At 35.9% G+C, this 21148-nt stretch overlaps 1 protein-coding gene, 1 long non-coding RNA gene and 1 pseudogene across 2 annotated transcripts in view; 2 read left to right on the top strand and 1 right to left on the bottom strand.

Annotated features, from left to right (window-relative positions):
* The window catches only part of LOC107519979, a 67460-nt gene extending 55241 nt beyond the window's left edge, over nt 1-12219 (bottom strand). Inside the window, exons 1-2 of the long non-coding RNA XR_001599206.2 lie at nt 11991-12219; nt 2727-2786 (exon numbers count right to left, since the gene is read on the bottom strand). This is a non-coding gene — a long non-coding RNA (uncharacterized LOC107519979). The remainder of the gene's footprint in view (nt 1-2726; nt 2787-11990) is intronic.
* Nucleotides 7118-7236, top strand: LOC118610815 (annotated as a pseudogene).
* A 7-nt stretch (nt 12220-12226) lies between the features above and the next one.
* LSM8 (LSM8 homolog, U6 small nuclear RNA associated) lies at nt 12227-19406 on the top strand. Its single transcript, XM_016163267.2, has 4 exons — nt 12227-12339; nt 13400-13440; nt 16304-16431; nt 18659-19406. The coding sequence occupies exons 1-4, from the start codon at nt 12309-12311 to the stop codon at nt 18747-18749; spliced, it is 291 nt and encodes a 96-aa protein (XP_016018753.1). The 5' UTR covers nt 12227-12308; the 3' UTR covers nt 18750-19406.
* Nucleotides 19407-21148: the final 1742 nt, after the last annotated feature.

Below are 21148 nucleotides of genomic sequence, written 5' to 3'. Positions count from 1 at the left end.
TAGAAGCAACCAAGATGTCATTTAGTAAGTGAATGGATAAAAACAAAAACAAACTGTGGCACACACAGAAAATGGAATATTATTCAGCAATAAAATAGAATGAGCTATCATACCATGAAAAGACACAGAGGAACATTAAATATATATTACTAAGTGAAAGAAGTCAATCTGAAAAGGTCACACACTGTATAATTCCAACTATATGACTTTCTGGAAAAGACAAAAGTATGGAGAAGGTAAAAAGATCAGTGGCTGTGGGGGTTGGGAGGGAGTAAGGGATGAATAGGTAGAATAAACAGGATTTTAGGATAAAGAAACTATTTTATATGATATCATAATGATGGATACATGTCATATACATTGCCCAAACCCATACAACATACAACATCAAAAATGAACAGTAATGTGAACCATGGACTTAAGGTGATTACAATGTGTCAGTGTAGGTTCATTGGTTATAACAAATGTACACTCCAGTAGGGAATGTTTATAATGCATGTGTAGGGTTAGAGGGTATATGGGAAATCTCTGTACCTTTCTCTCAACTTTGCTGTGAACCTAAAACTGCCCTAAAAAATTTAAGTCTTAATAAAAAAGAAGTCTGTATTTAAACAGAAGATTACAGAGGAATTAAAATAAATTAAATCTAGATACATCAAAATAAATAAATCTCAAATACATAATGTTTGGTAAAAGCAAGCTACAAAGGATGCTATAACATACCACATATGTGAAATTTTAAAATATAAAATAATGTACATTAACATTTCTAAGGAATGGATTTGTACTTTAGAAGAAGTGTGTTTAGAAATAACGGTATAGAAAAAGGAAAATTTACAAGATGGCATGCCTTCACCTGAAGAGAGAATCTTCTGTTAGGCCAGTTCAAGAAGCCACTTGACAAAAATATGCTGTTGTCACACGAAAGCCAGTTTTCATGAAACATGCAGACACACAATGTAGAGAAGCATATTAATGATAATACAACTTCAGAATAGGAGGCAAGAGGAAAAGAATATCTGCCATATTATATTTCTTTCTTTCTTTCTTTCTTTCTTTCTTTCTTTCTTTCTTTCTTTCTTTCTTTCTTTCTTTCTTTTTCTTTCTTTTTTATTTTTTAAAAAACCTTCAGTAAAAGACATTAAAAGAGAGAGAGAGAGGGTATAAGCTATCAGGAAGAAAATTAAATGACAGCAGGTCCTGGGAATCAGGGTATGTTTTCCAAAGAAGGGAATAAAACAAACCATCCAACTCTGTAGACAAGTAAAGTAGAGTGACAATTAAGAACCCTATCTATTATCAGTCAGAACCTAGAAGAAAGTTTCAGCAGAATAATGGGGGTGGGAGCCAGATGGTGGGGGATGGAGAGGAACACTTGGCACTGAAGAAGTGGAGGCAGAGAGAGCAAATGGCTCATTCAAATATGTTGGCAATGAAGGAGAGAAAGATATAGAGTAGTTTGAAAAATATTTAAGTTGTCTGGTGCTTCAATTTCAGGCCAGGTGGGTACTCAAATAACTCAGTATTTTTGCAAAACAGTGAGTCTTTAGATTATCAAAATTAAATGACAGAAATAAATATCTTTTTTTTTAGGAGGATATCTGCAAAGTATCTCATATGTTAACATGGTATAAAAATAATATTAAGAGTTTGGTTTAAATCACAAATAGCATGAACGGTAGAATTAAAGAAGTTGAGAAAAGGTGACCATGAGACCTAGGTATTTTTCAGGTGTGCTGCTCACCCAGATAGATCCCCACAAAGTAAGCAAGCATGTATCTTGATCCAGTGACAAGGTCCAGATCTGTCCTTTAATCTTTCACACAGAAACTAATCTAATCAAAGTGAATAAATTAACAAAGCTCACCAGAGACTGCTATTTAAGCCTCTTTATCTACTTATAATAAGGAGTGTAATTGCCAATCAGTCTAGATATCTGTGAGCTCAATTATCACAAGGGTATTTGGAAAACAAGGAAGCAGAAAGGGGTTACATTACTGGAATGTGTCATGACAACTGGCTTCTGTGTGACAAAAGCATATCCTTGTCCAGTAGCTTCTTGAATTGGCCTAACAGAAGGTTCTCTCTTCAGGTGAAGGCATGCCATCTTGCAAATTTCCTGTTTCTACACCTTTATTTCTAACCATGCTTCTTTTAAAGTACAAATCCATTCTTCACAGATGTTAATACCTTTCTGCCTAGGAGCAGATAGCAGATACAGCTCAAAGATGACTGCACTTCTCTGCTGAGTGCATTACACTTGTTCCTGTTTAACTTCAGAGCTCTTTGGGGACATCTAAATCACTTCCATATAGAAAGTAACAGTTAATTCCTATTTACAAATCCATTAGCACATACTGAGGGGCAGAGACAAGCTTCCCCAAATTTTAGTTATACCTCTACCACTTTCAGGATTTTTACTGTATCCGAGGACAACTATGATGTTATCATTTATTTTTTCTTTAAATAAATTCACTTCTTTACCTAAATTTATTTTTAAAGGATACTTTACTTTATCTTACTACCATTAATTAGTAATCCACTTTATACTTGACATAAGTAAAAATAACCAATAAGAATGTTATTTAACAATTCATTTCACTACTATATACATGCCACCATTTATTACCATAGCTGCTAAAATAAGACATTGTTTTCTATCTTATGAAAGGTCTAATACAGCCCATGCAATCATGGCCTGTTACTGAAGATTGCAAAAGTATTACCTTGTTTTAACATCAGCATTGCTCTGATTCATCAAACCCTGATGTGGATGCTAGTTCAACCTTAAAAAGAAAGAAACAAAAAGACTATAGAAAATGTGAGTTGTTTATATGGAATATTCCTTAGGATAATATCTTTAAAATGAAACCAATTCTCTGTGAAAATAATCTAGTGTGTCTTTTATGAAATTGTATAAAAGAGTTCTGATGGTGCATTGAAGGGCTATCATTAAACCTTTTTTTTTTTTTTTTTTTTTTCCCCCGCTGTGTAGGTAGCAAGTTTTAAAACATTTTAAAACATTTTCTGAGGCATAAAAAGATATAGCTCTTTTGGACCTAAAACAAAATGTTTATTTTACACAGCTCATTCTATTCAATATGTATAACACTTTAAGATGTAGTAAAATGTTTGAAAGTAATTATTAAGAGAAAGAAAAGAATAAGGAATCATGAGGTTTCTTGGCAAAAGTACGAAGAGTATATTTTCAGGGGCTATTTGAAAATGCATAGGGGAGTTGATCTGCTACAGATAATGCTGTAAGAGAAGCCTCAAAAAAGATTCTGTCCTTTGAGCTGGCAGTGGTCCTGGGTATGATCTTTGTCCAAAAAGTTTGTGAGCACAAATCCCTAGAAAAAATAAATATTTTGAACCATAGATTTTTAGGATGTCTCACTTTAAAAACAGCAGTTGTAAATGCTGTTACTTCTAAATCTTTATTTTTAAACTTAGGTCCACAGTTATATAAACAACCTCAAACAAATTCAAAATGAAAAAAGGTCCTACAGATATTATATAAAGGGACTATGACTGACTCAACATAACTGGATCTATTAGCTACTTGGCATCCGGATATTGGAACTTCGTTGCATTACTTTTAAATATATCTTAAGGAAAAGTGGATATTTGTTGACCTCTTCCTTAGCTCCATTTTCACTTTTTTCCCAGTCTGAAAGACTTCATTTTCTATAGAACTCACCCATCCCCGGTATAAAGCAGCCATGTGTTTTGAAGGATAGATCTCATCCCCAGGTTAAGTTCAGCAGAGCATCTTATACCTGACCACAGTGACTGTTCAAGGATAGGCACGTATCACATTTTGACCAATGATATGCCAGAGATTTACTAAGGATTCCTATGAATGAGGCTTCCTTTTCTTTTTTGGGAGGTTTAGAGACTTGAGCTCACAGTGTGAGAAGAATACGAGGTCCATTAATGCTACCAAGAGAGAATCCAGCATGAAATCGAGTCCAGCACCTGAAGAACAAAGCTACAAGAATCGAAATGGAGCTGGTGTCCTTATGGCATCATGAACCTGTGAATTAAGACTCCCCAAAAGCCTAAAGTCAGACAATCTGTGGGCAATTCAGTTACATGACTCTATATATATACCTGCACTATTTTTTTTCTTAATCCATTTTGGTTCTGGTTTTCCGTCATTTGCAACCCAAAGCCTCCCAGTCAGTATAGAAAGATAATCTGGAACATCAGAGGAACTATTTTGTTTAGGTTGCCTGAGTTCTGGATTAGTTTTACCACTGAACATTTGTGTAATCTTAAACAAGTTCTTTAATCAAATCCTTTAGTTGTTTGATCCATGTGTAAAATGAGAGCATTAATTTTAGATGCTTTCTGAAACACAGCACAGAGAGGCTAGATGTCTACCAATTCCCTTCCTCTTCCAGGCATAAGGTTGACTACATTTTCTAGTCTCCTGTGCTATTTGGTTGAGTATTGTGACTTAGTTCTTCTAGACACTAAGATACAGGGCAAAGTAATGAAAACCACATCAAGGTGTAACATTTTAAAATAACTTATGTAGTTCCAAAGTCCTCTTTCCTTTCTGCAGTGACTATGAGGTCAAATGTTAAGAATGACAGAACCCCAGATTCTTGAGTCTTTATTAGGAGGGCACTACCTGGGAAGCTGCTCGATCCACATTGGACTCCAGGTGAGTAAGAAGTAGATTTTGTTTAACAACAGGGATTTGAGAGTTGCTTTTTTTTTGCACTTTGCTGGACACCAAATTTTTTTTCATTTTACAAACTAAGTATAAATTAGGATGGAAGTAATAAAACATGCACAATTTTGGTTTAAATTATTAGGCATGTATTTCTGAATCAAGTCTGTTTTATCAGTGCAATTAACAAACACTTCTTTTACTGTTTGTTTTTTTCAGGATAACTTTTAATAGAAGGAAAAAAACATGTTAGAAAGTATTCAGGTTTTACAATTTATGAAAATTAGGTTGAAAACTAGAGAAATAGGATTTTCAATGAATAGGTAGACTACAGTGTAATAATTTTTGGTGAAGATAGGCATCTGTGGACGAGCCTGAATTTGCCCCTCAGCAAGTGAGAAGCCACAGCAGAGTCTTGAGGGGAGTATGACATGATTAAGGGGACAGGCCAAGTGGTGAAATTACTGAGATATCAAGAATATTATCTATATTAAAGTTAGGCAACCCATCCCCGTCTCAGGCAAGAGGAGACATCAATTAGTAATTGATAACTAAAACAACCTGGAAATTTTAGATCAGTCTCCTAAATTGGATTTATTTTCTCAATCCCAACCAGTCTCAGACATTTGTCTATCTTTCCACCACTGGATAAAATGAATAATTCACTGGCGCTAAAACTGGATCCTTCCAAATTCCTTGTTTCCATCCAAGATCCTGCCCCCATTACAACATCAGCTAATTGTGTGTAATTCCATTCCTGTACCTGTCAACCCAAACCTACAGAGAGAATACCTCACCTACTTCTATTTATTTTAGATGTAATGTCTTTACAATGGAAACTCAAGAGAAGCAGCTCTGGATAACCGATGATCATCAAAGCGTCCGGCATTCTGCTCCACCAATGAACATTTGTAGAATTGAGAATGGTCAAGAAGTTAAGTTCTGTGTTTTCCTGATATTGTTACCTTGGCAACCTAAAGCAGCAAGAGATACTAACCACAATGGGACTAAAAAGGTTAGCTATATAGAGATCCTGTTTCTAGCAGTAACTGTGGTAACAAACACCATTGCATACTTTTCTTTTTGCCTTCCTATGGTGGTTTTATATGTATGTATGTATATATTTTCCCCCACAATGGTAAACTTCTTTTAAAAACTGTCTTATTCAGTTGATACTTTTTATCAAATAACTTTTTCAATGTCTTGGCATGTCAAAGTATCATTAAAATGTTTTGAATTAACAAGTAGAAAAGATTAAATCCCACTGCAACATTTATATTTATAGAGAGTTTTTCTGTTTGTGAAGATGTGTGTGTGTGGTGGGGGTAGGGGGTGGGGGTGGAGTTCCTTTGGAGGGATTCACAGGAAAGACAAATTTAAGATAGAGTAGTTGTTCAACTTCTGGAATTCAGGTAGGTCTGGGAATTTCTGATGTGTTTACAGTCATCTATTTGTATGAGCTCATTTGCATGAAGTGGAAAGAGATTATGAAGAGGAACTTTTTCTTCACCCATTTCAATGGTCTTATGTCTAAATTCTGGGTGCAAAGGGGCCAGCTACAGACAGAAGCAAGAAAGAGTTGTTTTTCACAAGCATTTTCTGAGACTGAGATATCCATGCAGCCCTCCTTCAGAACCCAATAACAAGCTCTGCTATAGAGACAAGGAGTCATCCTCATCAGTTAAGATCTGAATACTATAGCTTTAGCTCAGGAAAGATACTGAGAATAGACTATCATTTTGGCAACCTTGATAGCTTGAAGCTCTGGAAGTTTTGGGAGTTAGCACCCTGCTCCCTCATTTCTCCACACCCCCAGAGATATCTATTTGGTCACAGCAGGCACAAGTCATGGAGCTGGTGGAGAGGGCTATCCTTAAGAAAATCCTTAAGGGGTGGCTCCGTAGTGTAGTGGTTAGCACATCTGCTTTACACGCAGAAGGTCCTGCATTCGTGCCCCAGGTGGAGCCACAGACCATACCCTGGGTGCTCCAGGCCTCAGGTGTGCCAGGCCCAGGTGCACGCCAGGAGAGTGTGGGAGGAGATGCCCCGCCTTCAGAGATCCAGTACTTAAGGGGAAATGGCAACGCCCATAGGTCAGGGGTAGAAGTAGGGGGAGGGGGAGATAAAGAGGGGAAAAAAGAAAAAGAAAAAAAAAGAAAATTCTTAAAATTGTATGACCAATAATGAAATCTGGAATAGAAGAAATGAAAAGACTCTTGGTGAATTATTGTGAGACACCTCAAATGGACTCCCAGAAATGACCAGGAAGACTTTAAATGGGGGATGAAAATCCTCCATGAGACAGATATGGCATGAAACAGAGAAATCTGAGTTATTATTATTATATGACTTCCTTTGCGCCCTCAAGCTATGACAACTCCTACCCAAACTTGGATTACATATATAATAAAGAACAGTCCAACAATAAAGTATGCCATCTACAGCCATGCTACCCTGAACAAGCCCAATCCTGTCTGAGCTTGGAAGCTAAGCAGGGTCAGGCCTGGTTAGTACTTGGATGGGAGACCACCTAGGAAGACCAGGTGCTATAGGTGTAAAAAATAAAAAAAATAAGGGATTGTAAGCTGACAAGGTCCTTGCAATCTGTGAGGTCAACCAAGGGTTGCCTTGCCTAAAAAATAAATAATAATAATAAAGTGTGCCAACAAATGTTCAGATGATAGGTTCTGTTAATGCCACAAAAATTTTCTTTTATACAGTGCGTAATCCTCTACAGGTCCTTTTTTTTTTTTTTTTTTTTTTTTTGCCACTGCCAATGTAACAAAAGAATTGTCTTGATTACAAATGAATGTTTTTTGAAGTTGTATATCTTGTTGATCAGAAGTAGAAATACACTTTTTAAATCTTTTACCTAACTGGAATTATCTTCTGACCCACCTAACATTTTCCCACTCTCCTGGCTTCAGGTGCTTTTACTTCCTGAGGCAAACACCTGCTACTTTTCCAGAATCCTATCACCTTTAGGCCACTTGGACTTTGACCTCATTCCCAGCAAACTAGAAGTTTGCCTCCTCTACCCCAGACAGCCTTCCCCAAGACTGGAAATGTATGGGTTATAGAAGCCAGGTCCGTTGCCTTAGATGAGGACAAAACTACGCAGCAAAACTGTGCACCATCAACTCACATACCAGCATTTCCCTGGAGGTCAGCCTGGGTAAGACCTAGCCTGCAAATGCAGCCATGCTTGGTTTCCTCCCCTCCTGCTTCCCTTACTTCCTTAGTGATTTCTTTTGGGATCACTTCCTTAATAAATCACTGACATATAAATAAATCCTTCCTTCAAGGTGTGCTTCTGGAGCCTCCATCCTAAAACACTCTTCTAAACAGAAAGGTCTATAAAAAAAAACCCCAGGACTCAAAAAGGGAAATATGATAGGGACAGTCTCACAAAAACTTGGGGTAAGCCACTATCATTCCAACATGAGTTGAAGAAGATTGGAGGAGGAGTTTGCTTGAGTATCTGACTGCCACTGGTATTGGAAATGTTGACATTTCCAATGAATGACTTATTCTGTAGGCTCTAGAACCTTGCAGCTTCACCACCCCGTGGCCAGTTACTCTAAGAAAGGGGCATGGGCACCTCAAAGCCTTCGTTTTCATCACATCAGTCACCAAGCTGACTTGGGCCCAGACTTCTAAATGTCACTAGATCACTATAGTGTTGGGGAAGAAGGTGAGCTCAGACTTGTCAAAAGTTTATCTGAAGAGCCCAATATGTTTAGGGGATGCTTAAGTTTACTGCTGGCACCTACCAATGGCCAGACCACAGGCTGGCTAGTTTGGGAATGGGTCAGAATGGCAATTCAGACTCACCTACCTAATGGTGTTTTCACTTTGGCTTGCTTTTGAAACAGTTAACAAGCAAGACAAAGGATATACATGAGATTTGGACATAGACTAATCAGGAGGTACACCCAAAGCTGGATGACCTCATCCTCCCAGAGAGAGGAATCAGTGGGTTAAGAATGGCCCTGAACTATGGGGTCACTTTCTGCCGTTTACATCATTTCAGATTTAATGAAAGGATGTACAGGGAAGCTCAGGGCTCACGGTAGATTGACTTTACAATGGTTCCCACAGAATGCATTGTAACACATTTATTTAAGTGGAAAAATAAAATCAGCTGATGGGTTTGATAATGGGTATGGGTTTTGCCATAAACGTGTTAAATCTGCAGCTCCAGGGTTTTAATATAAATATATTTAAAGTACATAAAATACTGTGTGACAGAAATTACATTCATTGTAATAAACTTAGGATAAAAAATTTAGAATTTTAAAGTAGGCTTGTAAAAAGAGGTTTCAGTTAAACCTTTTTTTAGTTTAAAAAAACGTATAAGCTAAATGAGGAAAAAATGTTTTAAGATCACTGTAGCACATTGCTAACATTGCATTTCCAGAACATTTCTCGGTTAAAATTCTTAGTTGCCAGCTTGAAACTAAAAATCAACTCGAGCTTATTTAAGCAAGAAAGAACTTTATTAAAGCATACTGAGTAGCTTACATAATTACAGGACAGGCTGGGGAATAAGATTCAGAAGTTATACAGCCATTTAGCATGTCCCAGACACACAGCAAATCTGGGTCCCTGTGGATGTCATTGCTAAACAATACAGGCTAAAGCTTGCAGGCCCCAATACTTCTGGCAAGCCCATATGCCCTGGATGTCACCAGTAGCATCAATGGCAGGGCTCCATTATGAACTTGCTCTTGCTACAACTGTTCTGACCCACAGACTGTGTTCTCTGTGGCACACAATTAAGTCTGGGAGAGTCATAAGCAGAGCTGAGACCACTCTAGCTGCAAGAAAGTCCAGGATAGAGCACCTGATACATTGACACAACTCCCACTTAAACTCATAAAGTTGGGACTTCTCAAGAAAAAAAGAGTTCTGATGTTCAACAATTAAAAACAATGATTAATATTCCTGGTCAAGTTGTCTTTAATTTGAATTACCATTTTTTGTTTCCAAAAAAACTCTCTGCTAAGAATTTCTTTTAATCCACTGCATTATTATGACTCATCTGCGGTTTTTAATTTAGTTTCTGATGCGTATGTTAAACTTCAGATCATTATTTTCTACCATTATTTTTATGCATGAAAAATCCTATTACATGTGTTATTATCACATGGGGTAATGACTTGGGAAAAGTTCCAGCAGTCTAGACTAAAATTCCAATAGAAAGGGAGAGAGGAAGGAAACAACACATTTTTCTGAAGTCTAATATGATGGGTTTTGTTGTTATTCATGGCGCAACTTGTTAAGTTTAGAAAAATGGACCCCAATCATATTTCAAAGCTGGTCAAAAGGGGCATTATAGTAATACCTGAGGCTGAGATAATGGATTATCTCACCTTCCTGGTGGGAGAGTGTTTTGCATCTTTTTAGAGGAAAATTTGGTAATATTAAGAGCTTTAAAAATTTCACTTGTTGACATTAGAGAACAAAAATCTGCAAACTTTCTGTAAAGAGCCAGATAGTAAATATTTTAGGGCTTTGTGGGCCATATGAACTCAGACACAACTACTCAACTCTTCCATTGTCACCTAATATCAGCTATAAATAACATGTAAATTAATAAGTATGGCTGTGTTCTAATAAAATTTATTTTAAAAAATTGGCCAAAGTGTTAGTTTGCCAAACCCTGCTACAGAAGTTTAATATTAACATCACAGATGCTTAATATTGAAGAAAAAATGGAATAAATGCACCACAGGCAGACAAGTGTTTAATTTTGCCCCTTTGTAACTACCTAAGATGGGCTCTGAAGGAAGAACCCCAAGTGTCCACATCTGAATGACCTAAATGAGCTTTGTTTACATTGTGATCTTCTTTACTCTATTGGGCATTTCCCTTGGATAACAATAATGCAGTGGAGCCTAACTGTCTAGGTTCAGACTGGCTCTGTCATTTACCAGCAAATGACTTTGGAGAAAACAAAACCCAGAGAAGACACAAGCAGAACCATGGAGCATGTTCATTGGAGAGATGGAGGCTGGGAACCCCGTGAATGCTTGATCAAGAAGACAAGATTTCAGTAACCATCAAACATGTACCACTCCTCCTCACCCTGACAGTGGGGCCTTCACCTTATGATAAGGACAATATAATGAGTAAGAAACATACACATGAAGTAAACAGTAATTTTGGTTGAAGAAACCCATGTTTTCCTTAATTCCACAGAGGAAATTCTAGGAAGTTCAGAATTTAGAAGAACTTTGTGCCACAAAGAAAGATAGTCACAAACAATAGTATTTAAGTTGTTTATGGTCAAATATGTCGCAAATCTCCTAGGTACAGTACAATTGTTTTTCCCAAAGACTTTCAGAAAATACAGGGTTACTCACAACGACATTCTTGATTATATGTAGTTTCAAATAAGTATATAAAATAAGAATATAAAATTTCAATATATGAAATATTAACATTTAGGGGTGATCTGTATGTAGAGTTTTGTGGGAATGTTGTAATGAAAACATATGCAATCACTTTTAGGAAGAAAACTGCTGACATGCATGTTATTTCAAACCCACAATTCTTCAGTTAAATCACAAGCCTGACAAATAAGAGATCTTGGAGGAAAAAAAAGGAAATAGTTCCTGCTGGTATTTTGTATATAGATACTTTTTTAACTTTTGAAGTTACAGCACAACAGTAGAACGTTTCTAGTAACATTTGGAAATACCCGAAATGATAACTGTGACAGCATTTAAGGAAACTGAGGCCCAGATGAGTTGATGTTACTAGTTCAAGGGCACCCACACAATTCTTAGGAGAGCCAGGACTAGAGCCCAGCTTGGTGCTTATCTAGACTTTTCCTTAATCCTTTCTAGGGCTGTGCACCAGACCTTTTACTAATTTAACCCTGAGGACAGGGAGACCCTGTGGCGGTAAAATTAAGACTGCCTTCTGAAGCTCACACACCTTTTCCGGCTTGGATTGTTTCTTAAATAAGTGAATACTATGTTAGAGCACTTAGACAAATGCAGAATGTGCGAACGTGCTTTATTGGTGTTCTCCAGGCTCTTACGTCTTAAGATCACAACGTGCACCACTTTGCCCTGGGCCATTCAGCTTCTGAAAGATTACTTTTCGGCCCCTCTGGTCAAAAACTAGATTCCACTTCCCCTCACCTACATTTCATAGAACAGCACGCATCTTTACTTCACTGGTGACGAAAACACCTTATTCCGTTTCCCCTAACTTTCCTCAACATTTTCCCCTAATAACTTCTACCCATTCCCTTTGACTCTGCTAAGAATCTCGCTCCCTTTTCCCACTACCCCACCTTCAGAAACGTTTCTCTATTCTTCTGCCTCTCGCTCGCTTTTGTCTCTCTCGGCTTACCAAACCACCGCCGGGAAAAATCAGCGGAAACATACTGCGCACGCGCAATAAACTCGTCACCGCTTGGCCTCATGGGTATGGTCGGCCGGTTTCTTTTCATCTCCGACCCACGGAAGCTGTGGCGCTGTAATTCTCGCGATATTTGCTGCACCCAATCTGATAGGGTCGCAGTGAGTTGCTGGCGGCCGTTTTTTTTTTTTTTTTAGCTCCATTCGTCGCCTTCGCTGCTGTGTTCCCCGGAGTGTCCGGGCCGAGGATCATGACGTCCGCTTTGGAGAATTACATCAACCGTATCCTCTGGTGGCCGCCGCCGGCGCTAGCCGGAGCCACGGCGAGGCCCACGTCCACACTGGAGAGGGCCGGGTTGGGATCGGCGGGCGGTTGGGACTCCTCGCCGCTGCGTGGCGGGGATGTGGAGGTTAAGGATCTGGTACCCGCCAATCCCGGTCCCAGGGCTGGAACCGCCGCACTCCTACTGGCCCAGGCGCCTTTGAATTTTAACTTTGAAAAAGGTTCTCATTCTGAACTTTTCCCGGTTTCTGTAGAAATCAGGTATTCATCCTTAGTACTGCCGTAGGGCCTGTGCGTAGAAGTTTTGGAATAAAATGAACAGTCCCAGCGGCAACTGTGGTCTAATCCATGTACTTGTTTTATTCTTAGGTTTTGCTCATTGTTCGAGAATAGCAAAAGCTAAGGGTGGTGCACAAAATGAATTTCTGACCCTTTACCACTTAGTCTCAACTTCTTTGTTGATAAAACGAAAATAATTGCTGTTGTCATGTAACAGGGGGCAAATAACTAAAAAGCCTATGTCAGTCTTAAAGCATTCTACATTTGTTAACGTTTTAAAGTCTCAGGGCAGAAACACTACATTGTGCTCACATACAAATTCGGGGCAAAAGTGAAATACTACAGACTTAACGATACACTGATTATAGTTTTTCTTTTAAGTTCCAGAAGCCGAGTCCTGGAATACAGTGTCTTAAGCTTGAAATCACTCAACATTGATTAATTCATTTTTGTTTTAGAGATAGACACGTTTAAGAAAGGGGGAAATGTCTTGCTCAAAGTCAAGAGTGTCAATAGTCTTCAGTAAAAAGAGTACCAGATAGCCTAGCTGTTTGAGACAGGTTACACTGGTCACATACAGAAAATAATTTTCTTTTTCTATTTTTTTCCGTTTCTAATTGTGTAATTATCACAAGGGATTGAAGAAGTTCGAAATTTAAAATTTTTATTTTGTGAATGTAGTGGCTGTGTTAAATAGACGTATCTTAATTCTGTCATCTTTTCCCTAGTAATTCAAACCATTTCCTTACCATGAATTGCTTTCCTTGATTCAGTTATCAGGAACTGTTGCTGTCATTACTTCTGACGGGAGAATGATTGTGGTTAAGTATTTAACATACTCATTTTCTGCTTTCTTGGAGGCCTATAGGTTATAAATTTTAATGCAGAACCTCTGATCTCTAATGCCTAGGTACTGTAGTAAATTGTAATGCCTACATTACAATTTTCTTATGATTCAGCTCTTTATCTTTGATAAATGGCTGTCGATCCATATTTTCTTTATTAATAAATGTTCGAGTGTAAGTTACATGGCTCTAGGAGCTAGGATAAATATAATAGATTCTTCCCTAAGATAGTGTTGAGTTTAGTCTTCAGATATCTGGCTGTATTTTATATTTATCTTCCGATTCCATTTTTTATTTCCTTCCTCATTTAGTGCTCTGATAGTCACTACATAAATCATAATTTTCTTTGAAATTTTGTATATGTCTCTTAGAAACTTTTTTATGATTTAGATACATATATAGACTAATGAATATTTATGGCTTGTATTAATATTCTTTAACTATTTTTTGGTTATATGACTTCTGTAGGACAAATGATGATGGACTCTAAATTTATTTCATCTCATTTGTCCTTTTATCACAGTATCTACTTTAATTCCAGAAAAATCTTGGATTCTTTTCTTGACCTGTTTCTTGGTTGGAGGAATTTATCTTATGATTTTTGGCTACTTAATTGTTTCTTTATTTCTAATTCATATGGCTGTTTGCTTTCCAAAAAAAAAAATTAAGGCAGCTAAATTTTCTCTATTTTCTAATTACCTAATTCATATAATTTAATCTTTTCCCATTCTGCAGTTTTGTTGTTTGTTTTCTATTCAATCCTTGTGATTTTTCTCAGTCCTTAAGTGACTTTATTACCAAAGTGTTAGACTTTGTCATTTATTAAATTATATTATGTACCAGACACTTTACATGTATTATTATCACTTACTCTTCAGTATAGCTCTGAAGAATAATTGCTTCTGTATTCTGAGTAAGGAATAAAGCTTAGAAAATGGGCCATTTTCCCAAAGTCACGTGATAATATGTGGCACAACCATACTGGGATTTAAATTGGATTTGACTCCAAAGCTAAAGCCACTTACCTTGCTTCCTTCTTAATCAAGAGAACAATCATGTTTTCTTTTAGGCATTTCATTATATTTTGTCAAATAAGGACAGTTCAAAATATTTTAATCTCAACCCTTCAGGAAACCTATTGCTTTTAAATATTTGCAAGTATTTTTTTTATTTTATGAAAACAAGTTTACATTTTTTTCTACTCTTAACGAAGGAGCAATAATAAATTGGAAAATCATTTTAATTTTATAGAAGAAGAAAGTTATTTAAAAAACATTTTGAGGGGGTGGTTCCATAGAGTAGTGGTTAGCACGTCTGCTTTACAAGCAGTAGGTCCTGGGTTTGAGGCCCAGTGGAGCCACGGCCCATACCCCTGGTGCACCAGGCCATGGGTGTGCGCCTCAAGTGGGTGGGAGGAGACGTCCCACCTTCAAAGATCCAGTTCTTAAGGGGAGAAGGCCACATCTGAAGGTCAGGATGTGGAAGTGGTGGTGGTGGTGGGGATTAAAAAAAAGAAAGCATTTTGAATATTAAAGTTCAGTAGTTCTATATTTCTTTGGCACATGGATCATTTGATAGAATAACTATGTAAAATGAAGCCAAGAGGCCATGTATGGGTGTGATAGCTATTTGCTATCTAGTTTAGTATAGTACATATGCCATATTTTGATTCTCTTCCTAATTCTAGGTTATCGTTTTCTCGTTATTTCATTCTAATTTTATATATCTTGATTTTTAAAACACGAAACTGTTTGATAGTGAGCTTGAGAGATTTAACCAACCAGAAAACCATAAATGATGTTTCTTCAGAAACTTGAATAGCATTTGAGACAGGTTACACTAGGCCCATGTATTTCTTTATTCAAAATTAGGATTCTTCAATAAAATTTTATCTGAATATCTCCTTCAAGTTCTGGTTCTAATTATTAATATCTAATTATTATATCTAGCTGATGGCATTATTGGAAGGACTAAATCAGTAAATACATGAGAGGCCCATAGAACACTTTCTGGCAAATAGAAAGTACTTATTATTAGTTATTAATACCAATTGGAGTTTGCATATATTTTTAGTACTGATTTGAATCTCCGAAAAATGGTAAATTATATTTGCTTGTTCATATTAGTATATTATAGTCATACAGTGGTCCAGCTTTGAAGCCGTCTTTTCAGGGTTCAGATCTTAGCTCTAGCTCTACTACTTTCTACCTATGAACCCTGAGAGACTACTTAATCTCTGTGCCTCAATTTTTCTTCTCTGAAGTGGGATTATATTTACACATTATTGAGATAATGTGTGCAGTTTGTTTAGCACAGGGCCTAGTACTAGTATGTAGCATGGAGTGATACTGTTAAACATTGCTATAGCTATTATGTGTGGTTCCATGTAAATACATACATACATATATATGCATACATTATGTAATATATGTGTGTGTGTATATATATGTATACACATATATATGTGTAGTTTTTCCTTAAATTTTACTTGTTTTAATTTGTATCTTTAGAATGTTAGCTCCTAGACTGGACTTTGGGCTTTTATGCTACTTTGTTGGAAATACACTGGTACATAGATGTCCTTTGTAACTCAACAACTCTGCACACTAGTCAGATGTGTGGTATAATTGTTTTACCCCTTAAAAAATCAAGAGGTAAGTTTTGTGCCCAAGAATACTGTTGGTTATAAAGAGGTATTCTGTTTTACAGTGGACTTATATGTAAAAAAGGTACTTCTGTTGGCGTGCCCAGCAACAAAAATTGTATGGTTGAATTTATACATTCAGGTAAACCAGAATATTTGTCTTTTTCTCTTGATTTTTTTTTTTTTTTTTTATAGGGAACACTAAAAGGTTTTGACCAGACCATTAATTTGATTTTGGATGAGAGCCATGAGCGAGTGTTCAGCTCTTCACAGGGAGTAGAACAAGTGGTACTAGGGTTATACATCGTAAGAGGAGACAATGTGTAAGTAAAATGTCTTTTTTTTAATGTAGGTTACATATACTATAGGTGTACTGCTTTGCTAAATGGAGAAGAGGTTTTTATTTACTGAGATTTGCCCATGTTTCAAATAATTAAGTGGCCTGGATAGGGTCCAGAAAGGGCCCTGCCTTAAACTTAACACTATTAGAGAGGCTTCTTAGAGTGTTCTTCCATAACACTCCTAATTTCAGAGGAATGTAAATTTACTCGTAGGGTACCTAAGCTAGGGTTTGAAATCTCTATAATATAGCTGAATTTACAAATAAGTACTTATCCATTACTTTTTTTTTCTCCTTTTGTAGTATAGTTGGCATACTTAATATGTCCTTTGTTTATTCTGTGGCCTCAGTTAACTTGTTTGAGAAGATACATTTTAGTAGTAGTTTGAGAAGATACATTTTAGTGGTAGCAATTTAAAAAATGTCTGCAACCATGTAGAGCAGCTGTTCAGTAGAAATTTTTGGGACAGTAGAAATGTTATGTATCTGCATTAAACCCTATGGAAAAGCTATGTATGGCTACGGAGGACTTGGCAAGTGGCTGGTATGACTGAAGAACTGAATTTTAAATTTTATTTAATTGTAATTTTAATAGTTACATATGGCCAGGAGCTACTATAATAAACAGTGCCATTATAGCAGCTAGAAGATTGTTCAATCAATTTTCTAATGAGAACTGAATAGAATTAAAACATGGCTGGAAGGCAGCAAAAAATATATTAGCATTTCATTACTTTGGGGGACAGGTGGGATATAGAAGATAAAGGAATACTATTCATTTGAATTATTTATCTTAAAAATCATCTTTAGATAGATTTCATCTTTAATAAAAATCAAGTGTTTGTAAAATTATTTCTAGAGAAGATTTTAGGTGTGAAGTTATAAAGTGGGCTGTAAAGAATAAAAGGAAGGCAGAGCAGGTGGGGCCCAGGTTTCCTGACCAGAACAACACTGATGCTTTACATTGTGGCTCTGCATAATAGTTTATTTTAAGACATTTTCTCCTGCTCTAAGTTAAACAACATATTTTTAAATGTTAATTTTAAAAAATTTAAAACTTTGCCGTAGACCCAGGGTTGTGCTAAAGCCAGCTTGTACTGGCTTATGAAAGGAGATTGTTAAATTTTCAGGAATTTTGCAAGCTGGTTGATTGATGATTCTTTGGTAGCTTGAAGTTGGCCATAGTGATAGTATTTGCACTATGGGTGTCAGTAAACACTGCAGACTGGTCTCCCCATTTTTCTTTGAAGAGCTGGTTTTAAAACATTTACCAGTACTCTACTGTCTTCCATAAGGATTTCAAATGATACTAAGTTTTTAAGGGTGCAGTTAAGATCTTTATACTCTTAAGTTTTCTCCTGAGAAAACTTAATATATTCTCTCAGCTCGGTACTTTCCATCATTAGAAAACTAAAGGCTTTATGTAGTTTAAAGCAAAATTGGGCAAGTTCTGTATTCAAAATATCCATCTATAGAATACTCTATTAAAACCAAACATATATAAATAACCATTTTTTTGTGTGTGGTATGTTTCACACATGCCCTGTGGTCTGGATGTAACAAAGACTATATCCAGCCAGAGAGCCATGGCTTGGTTACCTAGCATGGTATTAGTAAAATTAATAATATAGAAATTATGTTTGTATTAAATCAAGGAAAAGTTTATTGGCTTTAACTCAAGCTAATCACATTAAAAAATCATTTGTTAGATGCCTAATTACCTGTTGCTATTATATCATTTTTGTATATAATCAACCGTAATTTTTGGTCTTTAAATTGAGTAAACAGAGAAATCATGAAAAGGAAATTTATAGATGTTATATACCATTGATGGATTTAGTTCATCGAAGTTACTTAACAGACACTTTTATTTGCTGAACTTCCCTCCTCCGTCCCCCCGATATAGTCCCTGGAGTTGAGATCATAGGATTGGAAGTTTTGGGTTTTCATACCATATCTATCCCATTTGTGTCTTCTTCCTTCCTAGACTCATGATCCTATAACACTGTATGAATTCTGTCTTTTCATATTGATCCCTGTAATAATGTTGCCTTCATAATATTTCTTGATTTTTCTGACTTAAATGCTTAATTCACTATTTCATGAAAAAGCTTGGTTTTCACCTTAAGTAGTTCTTTTTACTTTGTTCTCTCAGTTTTAGTCAGAAATTAGATTGTTTTAACATTTTTTTCCCCCTCAAATAATTGCAGTGCAGTCATTGGAGAAATTGATGAAGAAACAGATTCTGCACTTGATTTGGGGAATATTCGAGCAGAACCTCTAAATTCAGTTGCGCACTGAGGAAGAATTACATGCATTGGACATCTGTAAATCTTTGTACAGAGACTGATTATTCTGAAGATGATGTGTGGAATTTTAATGAATGTGTAATTGTGCAGTTTTGACTCCATATTGATTCATTGTAATATGGTATGTAAATTAAAATATTTTTACACTCTCGAATAAACAATTTTTGCCTAAATTATAGGTTTGGTAGCTTGATTTTTCTATTAAATAATATCTAGTGATTATTTTGATAACTTTTAGAAAAAAAATTTCTGATATTTTAATATTTATGAAAACTATTTGAAAAGAGAAGTTTGTGGGCTATATAAGTCAAGCATACAAATACCATCATTAGTACAGGATACATGTGTTGCTTTTATCTGTTCTTTAAGAGCATCACAGGAAGGTAAGTCTTGTCTTCTACAGTTACCTGAACCATTTCCATTTATTACACAGCCTGAGGTTGCTCCCTGACAGTTTAGAAGTGTGGGTAAAAATGCGGTTGAGAAAAGGAAAATTACTAATAAAGTTGTATGTTATCTGAAAAAATTTGTTCCATAAGTCTTAAGAGGCATTTTAGCTCTTAATTTTAAGAATTGTGGAATTACTAGAATTAGAAGAATATTGTTGTTATTTTAAATGTGAATAAATAAACCTTTTGTTTGTATCGAGGCAGTGCTTGCTATTATTGTCAACAACTTTCTATGACTCACTGATTACATACACCTGGTTTCAAAAAGAAATAAACATGGTTTCTCAGAGCATTTCAGGCCTTTTCCTTGATTATTTGGGTGAATCAATTAAGTAGATAATATCCCTCATCTACAAATAGGCTGTTTTCCAAAACTTTCTTAAAGTTGGTCGATTATACTTTTCAAAAAATCCATAGAAACAATGTTATAAGTAGTGTTGAGATATCCAGGATAGTCAAAAAATCTTAACAACTCATATATAGGCCCGAGTGTATCTTTGTGATAAGAAGAAAATGGAAACATATTTGTATCTTTATAATTCAAACAATTTTTTTCTTTTTAATGGAAGTGCCTAAAATAGGTATTGGCAAGCTTTTTCTGTAAAGATGAAGATAGTAAGTATTTTAAGCTCTGAGGGCCATATGGTCTGTGTCTCGGCTATGTGGCAGCATGAAAACAGCCATATTATATATAAATGAATGGCCATGGCTGTGTCCCAATAAAATTTCATTTACAATAAAAGGTGTAGGCTGGATTCCACCTGCAGGCCATAGTTTGCTGACCAATGAATTAAATAACAGTGGTGGATAAATTGTATAAATTGTGAGAAGGACTTCTAGAATGGATTCTTTCAGAGCCTAGAGGTGGATTTAATTTGTATTTTTCAATTAAAGCTATTAGACATCATAGATTTTGGTTCACAAAACATTTTCAGAAGAAAATATCTTCACTATTTCACAGAAACAAGACTTGTCAAGGAGAGAACCATTAAGATAGGTTTTCTTCATTGGTCATCAAGCACCATCGTCCAGAATAATTTGGTCAATGTTCTGATGTTCAGGGCTGTCTGGGAGGCTTAGAGGGAGATTAGCTAGTATTGGCTATTCACAAATATTTGGCTTTTGTAATATAAGGTTTTGTAATAAAATGAAAATAATGCAAAATAGGTAAAACAGGCAAGTTTAATCAGAGACTTTTAATAAATAATGATATTTTAAATGAGTAAACTAATTTCAAAAATCAAATAAGGAATAAAGACCACTCACTCAATTGCTAAGTAAACTAACTGTATTCTAAAAGTACAAAGAAAGTCCAGAATCATGTTTTTCCTACATGCTTGACAAATCAACACAAATTACACACACACCAGTAAACATAGTCCTCCTTGGAGTAATGAGTTTCTAATATGACAAAGCCTTTTGAAATCTAGAATGCCTCATGAAGATGTATTTTCCTGATGTCAGAAAAATATTCCCGAAATATGAATTGGTCATATTTATTAATGGTTGGCAGGGGAAGCGAACGAAAATACACCAAAGGTACATGAAATTCTTTATTCCTGGGTCCACATGGTAGTTTTTTATGCTCAACTAATTCAAGTTGGATTTCTTTGCAAGAGCATGGTAAGGGAATCACAACTGTGAGTGGTAACATGATTAATATGCAGCATCAAGTTTTCTATATTCTTTAATGAGACTTATTTTGGAATCGGTTTCTTATAAAGAAGCTCAAATCAATTTTAACCTATAATTGTCTTCATTCTTTGTGTCTCAGATACTATCTGAGCCACGCTTAATAATGAATCAAAGAAATAACTTTTTCTTGGCAAAATGTTTTCACCTAAGTTTTGTAAAAGGTAATTAACTGCAAAAAGGACAATTTTTTTTTTTAACTGAATAGTAGTTTAAAACATTGCTTTTAGGTTAGAGCACTTTGATAAGT

This window comes from Rousettus aegyptiacus, unplaced genomic scaffold (genome assembly GCF_014176215.1).
Source record: "Rousettus aegyptiacus isolate mRouAeg1 unplaced genomic scaffold, mRouAeg1.p scaffold_m13_p_13, whole genome shotgun sequence".
In the NCBI taxonomy this organism is placed as follows: domain Eukaryota; kingdom Metazoa; phylum Chordata; class Mammalia; order Chiroptera; family Pteropodidae; genus Rousettus; species Rousettus aegyptiacus.
Note: the sequence above shows the minus strand (reverse complement) of the source record. Positions and strands in the feature narration are given on the sequence as shown.

What these genes read in the sequence shown, in the direction of transcription:
- LSM8 (XM_016163267.2), top strand. Translation starts at nt 12,309, where the DNA reads ATGACGTCCGCTTTGGAGAATTACATCAACC. An exon ending in CTGACGGGAGAATGATTGTG is followed by an intron (nt 13,441 to 16,303) that starts GTTAAGTATTTA and finishes TTTTTTTTATAG; the next exon opens with GGAACACTAAAAGGTTTTGA. An exon ending in ATCGTAAGAGGAGACAATGT is followed by an intron (nt 16,432 to 18,658) that starts GTAAGTAAAATG and finishes AAATAATTGCAG; the next exon opens with TGCAGTCATTGGAGAAATTG.